At 41.2% G+C, this 11,956-nt stretch overlaps 1 protein-coding gene across 2 annotated transcripts; it reads left to right on the top strand.

Moving 5' to 3' along the window:
* Nucleotides 1-2,916: 2,916 nt before the first annotated feature.
* On the top strand, nucleotides 2,917-4,259 carry LOC145448510 (uncharacterized). 2 transcript variants are annotated; one of them, XM_080326920.1, is made up of 4 exons: nucleotides 2,917-3,161; nucleotides 3,635-3,871; nucleotides 3,930-3,986; nucleotides 4,044-4,259. In XM_080326920.1, exons 1-4 carry the CDS (start codon nucleotides 3,096-3,098, stop codon nucleotides 4,152-4,154), a joined length of 471 nt encoding a protein of 156 aa, XP_080183046.1. In that variant the 5' UTR covers nucleotides 2,917-3,095; the 3' UTR covers nucleotides 4,155-4,259. The 2 variants fall into 2 exon arrangements, with proteins under 2 accessions (XP_080183046.1, XP_080183039.1); XM_080326913.1 differs by having other exon boundaries at nucleotides 3,930-4,259.
* Nucleotides 4,260-11,956: the final 7,697 nt, after the last annotated feature.

Here is an 11,956-nt window from a genome sequence, read left to right as displayed (position 1 = left end):
CTTGTTTTACGAATTAGGAATTTTGAAACTTATCACGTAATTATTTGAAACACAGACCGTGTAATTCGTAAATATTCGGATTCCTTTAAATATGAATATACTATTCAATTGTATTGTGAAAATTGCAACAAGGAAGGTTTGGTGACTTCTTGTGACTTTAATTGTAAAGGTATGATTTGCTACATTGACTTTACTTTGTATCTGGATTAGGCCTGCGCGGAGGTAGGTATAGACTGCGTAGTCGCGGAATGTTAATGAACACTTGAACTGGCTTGATAGTAAATGAGTTTCTGGTTCAGTTTATACATTCTATGGTTTTAGCGGACGCAGCAAAATTAAAAAGTAGGTTTTATATTTTCAAGTTCAGGCAACCTTTCGCGGGCCGCACAGAATAGCTCTGCGGGCTGCATTTGGCCCGCGGGCTTCACTTTGCCCAGGCCTGCCCTGGATACGCAAAACAATGCTTGGATATGGCGAGCCAGATCGGATAGGTTGTTATCCGCCAAACAAAAATAATCAACAGCAGCAATAACAAACTCACTTATAAACGTGATTGAAGCAAGTAAGTTAGTAAGTAAGTATACTATTTCCTGATAACCTGTCACCTATGCAAATGGTAGTAGTCAAAAAATACAAGACAACTTTGGTAAGCAGTGGTCAAAACAGTAAGCAATAACTAATTGATTAGCATATATACAAATAATCAGAAGTACCTTGGTACCGATGTCCTTTTCGGAAATCCCATGACTGCAACGCGTATCCAAATATTAGCGATGTACTGTTGTAGTGGAATATGCGATATCATCCCCCGGGGACGATTTGGAGGGACGGGGGATGTGTATGCAAACGAAAATATTTCAGCAAATGGATGCAACCTACTTGAATACTCGGGTAAGGTAGATGGATAACCCTGCTGATGATCTCAAGTCTTCAGGGCGGGGCGATAAAGATATGTTGAGATTGACAGAGGGGCGATGAATAATAAATAGGGCAAGTTTTTACTGCAGTTAAATCCGTGGAAAGTTGCATTTATTTTTGAAAGAAGTTGAAAAGTTGCAGAAGTTGCATTTTGACCACATTTTGCTCGGTTGACTAAAAAAAAGGTCCATTTTTCGGCTCAGCTCCCGAAATACCCGTAAAAGCGTTACTTCGGTGCTGATTTACGGTTTTTCAGTCGAATTTGGCCGTGTATTTCACCAAAATCGAAAATACTTTCATGAAAAGTCGAGAACGTTGCAAAACGTTGCATGGAAAAAATGGACAAAAGTTGCAAAAAGTTGCACTATAAGATTCCTTCAAAAGCCTTTCTACATATCTTACGAGTATTTAGGAAGCTGTAAAAAAAGTTACAAAAGTTGCAAAAACTTGCCCTAGTCATATATGTTTTGGAAGCACTGCACTATTGTATAAGATCGCAATGCGACAGTTCCAAACCATTGCATGTGAGGGTCGAATATGAAGACGTTGCTAACCATCGTTTTCTGGGCGATGTTATTGGCCATGGCAGCGGGAAGATCTATGCAATCCACAGCAAGCTGCTTGAAGAGGGAACCCACTCATCTGCGGGATTGACCTGGTAGACCCCGATGGACCCTCACAAAGTTACAGGTGAAGTTACAATTCAAGGGTCTTTAATATATGGAGTTATTGTGACTGTAGACCAGGGGTGGGCAATTATTTTGCTCCGCGGGCCAAATGAGAACTACAAAATACGTTGGCGGGCCGAGTAAAATTTTAGCTATATTCTCCAGCGTATTTTGGTTTTATTTCTAAATTTCATTGTTAATAAATGCTGCTCAGTGAATGTGTTGATGTTAGGTAATGACAAAGTGACGTTTAATTAAAAAAATATCTGTTTGCCGTCATATGAACATGTTAAGCATGATACTTTTCAACTCTTTAAACCCCTATCCATGTTCTTCTATTAAGACTTTAAAACAGTGGATCTCAAACTTCATGATAGTGGAAAATTCCGCGTCCCCATTATAATGATATCACAAAATATTAAGAATTATATAGTATATTCATATTGAAATGAACCCGAATATTTTCGGCTGACACTCGTCAGGGGTAATCGTCAGCAACTAGTAGAGAATTGGAAAGAACATTGTATATCAACAATCGTATCACAAAATATGACGTCACCAGCATGAAATTTCGAATGAGAGAGCGTTCAATGTACTATTTTTAGGTGGTACACACGTCATATTTTGTGATACGATTGTTGATATACAATGTTCTTTCCAATTCTCTACTAGTTGCTGACGATTACCCCTGACGAGTGTCAGCCGAAAATATTCGGGTTCATTTCAATATGAATATACTATTTAATTGTATATTGAAGTTCTGTACCTCCAAGAAGCTCTTCAAATATTAAGAAGTGCTACCAGAATGCTAGCAATCCCAACGGATAGTTTGAAGGCATGGAAGGGTATGGCTGTTGATGAGAGAATTCTGAAATAGCAAAGTCGGACAATACACAGAGCAATAACTGTAAGCTGGGTGTCAATCACGGGGATCGCGAAAAAAATTCATTAAACTTTGGCTTCCCACCCCCTTCTGTTGCTTTCACGCCCCCCACTTCGAGAACCACTGCTCTGAAATGTATATGCAATGGTACACAGCTTATTTTCTTGGCCGCTGCCTTGCGAGCAGCGTGCTTGTTAATGTGCAGCTTAAATAGCCTTGATGGTGAGCGTTTTTCAGTTTTTCTGAACTTCGCCCGCCCTTGACCGAGTGTATCGTGTTTTTTTCATAAGACCGACTTTAAAAAACTAATAGGACGGGTTTACCCCTGACTCCAGGATACAAATATTTAGTGCTCTAAAGTCTAAACCTTCTTTGAATTTCAGTTTTTGGCTTTCCTTTTTTTGCCAAGCCCGTTATTCCTTTATGGGTGATAGATATGATAATAGTCATATACACTGTAAATGAGATAAAGCGCAATCGCCAAATCTGCCGCTTGTGGCAGCACAATATCGTGCTAAAGCGCCACGACCGGGAGTGACCTTTAGTGCTGTTCTTAAACTTCCTCTTTTTTCGGCCATTTCTCGCTCTTTTGCGATGTGGTGTGATCGCGATGACAGGGAATCAGCATGCGGATTTTGAAGCTTTCTTGGCGAGTAACGGTATTTCATGGCAGCACGTCCAGAAATTGGAAGGTAAGTATATATGTAATATAGCTTCAGCAATGTGCCCTGTTAACTAGCTAATCGAGGCAGCTTGTGCAGTTATATTCAGTACATCTTGTGTGGAGTTGGTTGAATGCTGGTGCCAATTGTGATCTATTAGAATGGTTACTATGCAGCTTAGGTTATTATTAGCGTGTACTTTTGATAAATGTCTAACGGACAGTCTTGTTATTGGTTGTGCCCCTTTGTTGGGAGTTCAGATCGGCTTACAAAACATTTGCTGAAACGTCAAGTCTGATTTATACATGCAAGCTCTGTCAATTAATGTTATGTTCAAAATTATTTCATATCTCAGAATGACTTAGATTCGGATATTTTCACCAAGCTTCGTAATAAAGACCTTTGGCAAATGACGTACCGTCTGGCGTCTGTTGAGACTACAAGAAGTACGAGCTAATTAACTATGGAAGCTCCGTTCATGCAACTAAATCATGTTGTTACAGTTATGGGAGGAACTAGCAACTAATGGAGGTCCAGACAATACACGCCATGAATCTTTCTCAGTCGTAGACCCAAACAATCCGTGCGGTGAATCAGCGTCACTCGCAGAGTCGGACACCACGTTGCCTGTGGATGAGTCGCTCCGTATCGATGTAGAATCACTCGCGCAGTCAGATACCACCCTACCCATAGAGCCATCAGTCCGGGAGGATATAGGACCTTCAGCCACGCCAATACCGGTAATCATTATTTTGTAATATTTTGCTATGAATTGAGCTAAACTGTCTGTGTCTGCAGCTCATATCTCGGGGAGATGCCGGAGCAACCAATGCAGATCTCCATGTGGATGTTATGGTATTTATCCGCATAATTCTAGTAAGATTCTATCTTATATTTCCATCAATATTGCAGCCGTCGTGCAGTCCCAAAGACCCTGAACTCGTTGCTCTGATGCCCTTGCTGGTATTCAGCTTCAAAGTTCAGCAAGCGCTCGAATCACGTACACTCGTACAGCTTATGTAGACCGCAATCGGCACAAAGGCTTGTCTCTATTCAAGCATCAATACGGACTCCGGCGTTCTCAGCTAACGAAGAAAGATTTCTTGGAACGTTCCCTACCATGGGTGACATCAGACTAGTGAGTATGCATGCAATTATGACAACTTCTTATTGCTTTGTTATAGAGGTTATGTGCCAAGGCTGTTTCTTCACTGTATGTGTATGGCAGGGTTGTAACCAAGTCACAAGACTCCGAGTCGCAAGTCAATGTCACTTTTTTAATTTTGACTCGAGTCCAGTCGAGTCATTTTCAATTGCCACCATCGAGTCAAAGTCATCAAGCAGAGGTTCGAGTCCGAGTCATGGGAATTATGACTCAAGTCCGAGTCTGAGTCATTGTGTTGACTGCTCAGTTTCCTGATAAAGTCTTGTTAAACCCACTGTTATAACTAGGGCTGGGCAAAATCGAGTACCTGAGTGATTCGATTGTGAATCACGTAAAATGCTTCGAGTCGAGTATTCGAGTATCACTCATTATGACGTCACAACAGAATGTAGCATGTCAAAGTCCAAATATGCACCTTTTATGCCACCACGAAGAACATAATGCCTGTTATCCGTCACATTAACGATACTTCGGTATTTTTTCGTCCATACCGATTTCATTGCGCTTCTTGACAATGTTGTGGGATGATCATGACTTCGGAAATGTGTTATTTCCAGTAACGTTCGTAGCTTTATATTATGTCTCGTATGCTGCGACACGGCCAATCAAGGTTTCAAGGCTTCATCAGTGGAAAATAGTATCAGACCAATAATTCTTGTTAGCAAATTAACTTTCAGTTGCGAGGAGCTCATAATTTCAGTACTCGAAAAAATCGTATTTTACTACTCGACTCGAATCATTAAAATTGATACTCGATTCAGATTCGAGTACTCGAATCATTGTGCACAGCCCTAGTTATAACTCTGTTTGGTGATATCGAATGGTTCGCATTTATGATATACTAATTTTCCTCACTTTTAATAGTATCTTGCAGTGTTAGGATGACTAGAGTCATGACTTGACTGGAGTCACTTAGCTAAAATGACTTGACTTGACTCGGCGTATCAGAAATGCGGATTGACTCGTGACTCATGAGCAAAATTCACTAGCCAATTTCAAGTCATCAAGTAATCGGTGTCGATATTTATCACTGTATCTTGCTATGCTCGGATGGTTCGCGAAACGCTGGTGTAACCCTTGAAAGTGACCAATCATTCAATGGTCGAGCGTTTCACTTAGCCTCGATTGTTCTCTCACAAATAGATTGACCGCAAACAAAGTGATCGAAGCTTACAGCTACATTGTCCAAGTCAAGTCGATACACATATTGACTCGAGTCAAGTCGAGTCATCAGAAAATCGTGACTCGAGTCCGACTCGAATCGAGTCATTACAACCCCGTTGTATGAATATATTCATAGATCTGATCATATTCTAATCATTCTTAGACACATGCATTCTCTTACAGGTAAGGGAAGATAACTGGAATTTGATGGCACCAACCACAGTTGAAGAGATCAGAACATTCTACGAAAGAATGATGCTCATATTGGATAAGATATTTGAGGTAAATGCGAACTCGCAATTCCATTCTGAATTGAATTTGATTGATAATAACCCCTCAATTATTCAATGTTTTCAGTCCAATACTGATGAAGTGAAGCTGCAACAATTACAATCACAAGTTACCGATCTAAGAATAAACTCGAAAAAGAAGACCGCAATATCTGCGTTATCAGTACAACAGGTACTTGTTTATAAGATTAAAGGGGCACTGCGTTCTAAAAATGATGTGGTCTCAAATTGAAGGTAAAAACGAACAAAAATTTTTGGCCGCAGCCATTTCCTTCAGAACGCCACCGTAATGGAGCTGCAATTTATTGAAATTTCTACAAGACCAGCTGCCGCGGCTGCTTAACCCGTTACATGGCACGATGCCTTCATCGTCGCACTTGCTGGACGCGATAAGGCAGTCACGCAGAGAACGAAACTTAGACACATTTCCTTCGTAACATCGGCTGACAACTATCTAAAATTCGTTCTCTGCCTGACTGCCTAATCGCGTCGAGCAAGTGCGACGGTGAAGATATCGTGCCATGTAACGGGTTAAGCAGCCGCGGCAGCTGGTCTTGTAGAAATTTCAATAAATTGCAGCTCCATTACGGTGGCGTTCTGAAGGAAATGGCCGCGGCCAAAAATTTTTGTTCGTTTTTACCTTCAATTCGAGACCACATCATTTTTAGAGCGCAGTGCCCCTTTAATATAACTTTCAGTTTATAACGAATGTATGATTTGAAAATCATACAATAGCTTGATAACTATGATGACCTTAAGAAGGTTTTTATTGTGAGCATTATTGTTGTAATGTCAATGAGTTTCGTAGCACCTTCTGTTTACACAGATGATTGTGCAGACCAGGGGCGGTAAACCCATGGCCCTCGAAATGGCCTCTTCCACTCAAGTGCCTCATCTCAGCTCAAGACCCGCATTTTCCGTGCCACTGTCGAGCAGGCTCTTCTCTACGGAATAGAAGCACTCACGCTGACAGAAAAGCTGGCTAAGACGCTCAACGCCAACTACGATGTACTCCTCCGCTACGCACTCGACATCCACCCCCCGGAGCACATATCCACCAATGCACTGCGCAAACTCACAAAAACGTTCCCATGCCGTTTGCTGGCTGCTGAACGACGCTTCCGCCTAATCGGTCATCTAGTGCGGCATCAATACGATCAACAAGTTGCCGCCATCATCAACCACATTCCGACGGAGCCATGGCGCAGAGGTGGCTAGAATAGAACCACATGGCGCTCGATAATAGAGAACGAGCTAGCGCAACGCGGGCTATCGCCCGAAGACGCCCACGATCGTACACGCTGGAGGCGCTTAACAAGGGCCCAAAACTGATTATCTTTATGTTCTTTTGCCCTTTTATTTAATGGAAAGTCGATATATCTATATTGGGACCTGTCTTAGCCCAAAGAATTCCATCTCCTGGAGTTCGTGCAGTATGTCGTTGTCGGTGACAAGAATAATCTATATGTATCCACCAAACTATCTGATTTTTTTCATAAATTCGAACAGTCTGCTGCAGCAGAAGACCTTTGTTAGCATTCCATTAGGTTTTACAATCATTCGTTGGTCCATTCGCATTTGAAGTTGGCAATTCTACTCATGTCTTGTCATATAATGTTCAAGTAATCTGACATTGCAAATATTCCAGCAGTGTCGCTTATCTTTTCGTTATGTTAGTTCCTACTTTTAACTTGGCATCTAACTGTGAAGGCAGTCAATACTTTTGAATTTGCACCACCTCGTATTTATTGAAGTTCTAGTGCTGGCTTTTGTACAAGCAATCTAGTATGGAAAGTATCCCAGGAACTTGATGGTTCGGTGTCCCTTATCTTTTGTCTATACTTGTTCCCACTTTGGCCATGACATCTAGATATCACCCACTTTGGCCATGACATCTAGATATCAGTAAGTACTATAACTTATTTGCACCTCTGAAGTTCTACGTCTGGCATGACTTCACATGACATAATGGAAGTATTGTCAAATAGTTCAGTGCTGCTTAGCCCGTTAATTTACAAGTTTGTTCTTCAATCTTGGCCTCTATGCTATACATTCAGGTATATGTGCAAGATTTGTAAATTTCGTTTAATGTCTACAAGTGCATTTTTTTGAAAACATGTTTTCTTGAAAGCATGCACATCACTTGTTTCGTTTATAGTAAAATGTTCATATATTGCTGGTTTCGAACAGGATAAGTCGTCGAGTACGCCAGATTATTTAGTAATCCATATCAAGCCGTAGCACAGCTCAGATAGCGCTTGAATCATGAAGCACTATATATAAAGCACATAAATCTTAAATCACAATATACACAGCATCAAGCACATTTTATTGTGATATCTTTTTGAACATGAAACGTGATATCTTTTATGCTTTTAAAGACACTAAAATATTTACAGTGTACAGGGCCATAACAGCACTTCGCCGCCCCCCCCCAAAAAAAAAATAAAAAGTTGGTCTTGAGCCCCCGTAGGGTGGTAAACTGAACTTCTAGGGGGCTGCGCAATTCATGATTGAATCGGTCAATATGATCGAGAATTACATATATGTTGCTATCAATTTTTTATCATCCCTGCTTACGTAATCAGATTTCTCGGTAGAGCTGAATTAGGGGTCTTGGAAACTGCAGGGCCCGTAAATAATAATTAAGCATATTCGTGCGGTGTAATACCTTCATTACATGACATAGTTTCCTGACCTCCTGTCTGCTATGACAAAACGTATTGAAATCGCCCGAACGTACTAAACTAAAAGTCGCACACGATTTCAAATTAGTATTTCATCACTGGCAATTAAATTTTCCTTGCTGGTAGGCATTTGTCTTGTGGGGCTCAGATTGCCAGGACATGAACATTCGGCGCCAGCCATTTAGGCGCCTATGAACAATTACACCTATAGGCCTATGTATATATATCAAAGTTTTCTATCACCATAAAGGCAGTTCTTTCCGGTCCAGATTTTCTCGCAGCCGGTCGTTATGGCACACATCTTGGAGTCACATGTTACATATGGCCTAAAAATGTATATGTCTTGGTGCATCGTGGCAAGAAAATGGCTGACACCGAAACGCCGGCATTAGGGGGGTACTGTACCCAAGACCGAGATATTTGGCAACAAAATCGCGCGGAGCGAGAAAAATTTGTTTTATAATTGCAAAAATCTCCCCAAAAACTCCATAATTTATACTAATTTGGGAAAGAATTTTGGGCCCCCTTCGAGTAATTGAGGGTATGGGGTGCGGCAGTTACTGTCCTGGTCATATAGTAATCGCGAGCACTGATTGACCTGTTTTACGAATTAACCGTATAATGCGTAATGTGACAATTGCAACAAAGACGGTTTGAACTAAACTATATTGATTTGCAAATTTTTTGTTCAGTTGATACAGTTTTAGTCATTCACAAAGCAAGTTCGATATTTTGAATTCCAAGCAACCTTTCCCGGGCCGTACAGAATAGCTTCGCGGGTCGAATTTGGCCCGCGGGTTGCACTTTGCCCAGGTCTGCTGTAGACTGTAGACCAGTGGTTCCCAACGTTGTCGATATCGCCCCCCAGGGGGCGATTTGGCGGTCTAGGGTGGCGAAAATGACGAAGGGGGCGACTGGGGGCGAAAATGGACAAAGGGGGCGACGTGGGGCGAAAATAGCGAAGGGGGCGATAGGGGGGCGATGACGCGTTAAAACGGATGACCTTTTTTTTTCAAACTTTAGTCAACCCACGGAAATTTAGTTACAAAAGTGTGTCAAATTAGACATCGAGCCGAAAATTTGACCATTTTTTTGTCAACCCGCCGGTGATTACAGTTTGTATGCCAAATTTTCGGTACACAAAATTTGGGGGGCGATGATCGGTGTTGACCTTGAAAAGGGGGCGATGGGTCGAAAAAGGTTGGGAACCACTGCTGTAGACTGTAGACTGTAGGCGGGGAAGATAGTGTAGTGGTTACGATAAGCGCCCACCAATCTGACGAACCGGGTTCGATTCCCGTCGGAGGTTCATCTGGGCTCCGTTGCCGATCTTACGGCGACGAAAAGTCCAGTAAGAGACCCGACGAAGGAAAGCACTCACAAGGAACGGAAAGAACTAGGAGAAAGGGTCCCGGCTTCAAGGAAGATCAACATCGAAAAGAACTGTGACATCGGGCACTCTAGGCCGAGGTGGATGTTAGAGTAAAGGATCGCTACGGATGCGTGTCGTTCGATATCCTCCTGTCTGTTCATGACATCGCATTGTGTCTTATTGTACATTGTGACTGTTCAGATCAAAAATATAACCCAACAATGTTATGTTATGTTAGAAATCTCCAATTTCCCGAGAATGCATGCAGTGAATAACCTTTTAATGTTCTTCTGCAAACACGTGCTTATGAAATATCGAGGGTCGCACGTACAGAATGTAGTTATGGCCGATATCTTCATTCTCACTTTTGTGTTTCTGGGTGAAAGTAACGAGACTAGTAGATTCGAAGGGCCTGTCGGGGCAAAAATCGCAAACTTGATATCTTTAGAATAAATATACTCAGAAGACGCATTTTGTCTTTGCTTTTTTAACCATATTTATAACTACGACTAGATTAGTAAATATGATGCATCGATACGAACATAGTAGGGATGGTGCGAACCCCTGAATGGTTCAGGATCGTGTGAACACGAACCTTTTTGAAAGGTTCTGTGTGAACGCAAACGTAAACTTATGACGTCATGTGACGGCACATAGCTAATTCCAATGGTATATTTCTGTGAAGTAACATGCAACATACCTAGCGATGACTCAGGTCACATCATCCTGAAGTACATGATGAATTTATAAACGTCGCAAAATGTATCAACTGGAGCTATCAAAAGCTAATATAATCCCATGAAATTAAATTCTTCTGTGGCTTTGCCAACAATTTCAACGAAGACTTATAGGGGAATATAAGCTCTACGCCAAAGGTCTATGGCAGTCTGGAAAATGTATTCGGCGTCTGCTAATTGGTAATGCTACATTTTTATTGAGTGAGCAGAGTGTAAAACAGATTTCTACACTTCTATCTATCGATGAAACCCCATAACAAGTTATACAGTAACCGACCCCGATACCCCAATCGCATAGATTTGGTTTTTACGATACAATGAAGATGTCCCGTATGCCTGCTAAATTTTTTGACGTTGTGTGATTGTGGTTGAAGCTCACATCGGAGAGTCACCAAACATTTACAAACGGGAAGCTGATTATTTCGAGCAAGCTTTTATAACAAAGCAAGGTAAGTTTTTGCGATTGGCAAAAATGCATGCTTTTAGTGTTGTGAGACTCACACACTGAACGCGAACATGGACTTCCCGTTCACACCGTCCCTTGAAGATAGTAGGGTTCACACCGTCCCTTGAAGATAGTAGGCTTAAGACTGTCTTACGGGCGAAATGTTATGATCGCATGTCCTAATTTGAATGGATGTTGGCGGATTTCAACTTCGTGGCCAGCTCCCGTAATTTAATCTGCAACAAACTGTTGGTAGTTGATAGCGACCTCTATTTGCATCATGGAGTTGCGGATAAGTTCGGTGTGAATGTCCCCGTATAAATTTAGCCCCGCGAAAACAACAGGTACACGATCGTTCCAGTGATAGAGGTTGATTGCTGAACTCATGGTGGAATCACAGACAGACTTGGACAACTAGAAATTTTTCAGCTTTTCTGAATTAGATTAGAATTAGAATTAGAGCTCCACAGTTTTTTTCAAACTAGATTAGAATTATAATTAGAGCTGCACAGTTTTTCCAAATTAGATTAGAATTAGAATTAGAGCTACACAGCTTTTTCAAATTAGATTAGAATTAGAATTAGAGCTACTAAGCCTTTTCCAGATTAGATTAGAATTAGAATTAGAGTTATACTTGGTTCGCAAAAACTTGGAAATGGAATGAAATTGTATATGGGAAATGAATACAGCAAAATGCAGTTCACATCAAATCACAGTGCGTGGTGCAAAAGGCCGTGAGGCGATAGGCGCCGCATATTTTTGTTTAATAAACAACAACAATAGTGCATTCCCATAAACATGAGAATGGTTAACTTCTGTACACCAAGCTTGGCTCGATTTTTACTATACTTTATTAAAATATTACTTCTTTTATGGTAACCATGGGCATCGCCCATGATAGTCAGAATGGCAATGTACTAACGTAAAGTTTTAGAAACTAGAATGCTGTTCGCAGACTACAAGCT

This window comes from Botryllus schlosseri, chromosome 1 (genome assembly GCF_051294905.1).
Source record: "Botryllus schlosseri isolate E-star chromosome 1, Bs_hap1, whole genome shotgun sequence".
Lineage (NCBI taxonomy): Eukaryota > Metazoa > Chordata > Ascidiacea > Stolidobranchia > Styelidae > Botryllus > Botryllus schlosseri.
The sequence above is the reverse complement of the archived record's forward strand: the minus strand, read 5'-3'. Positions and strand labels throughout refer to the sequence as shown.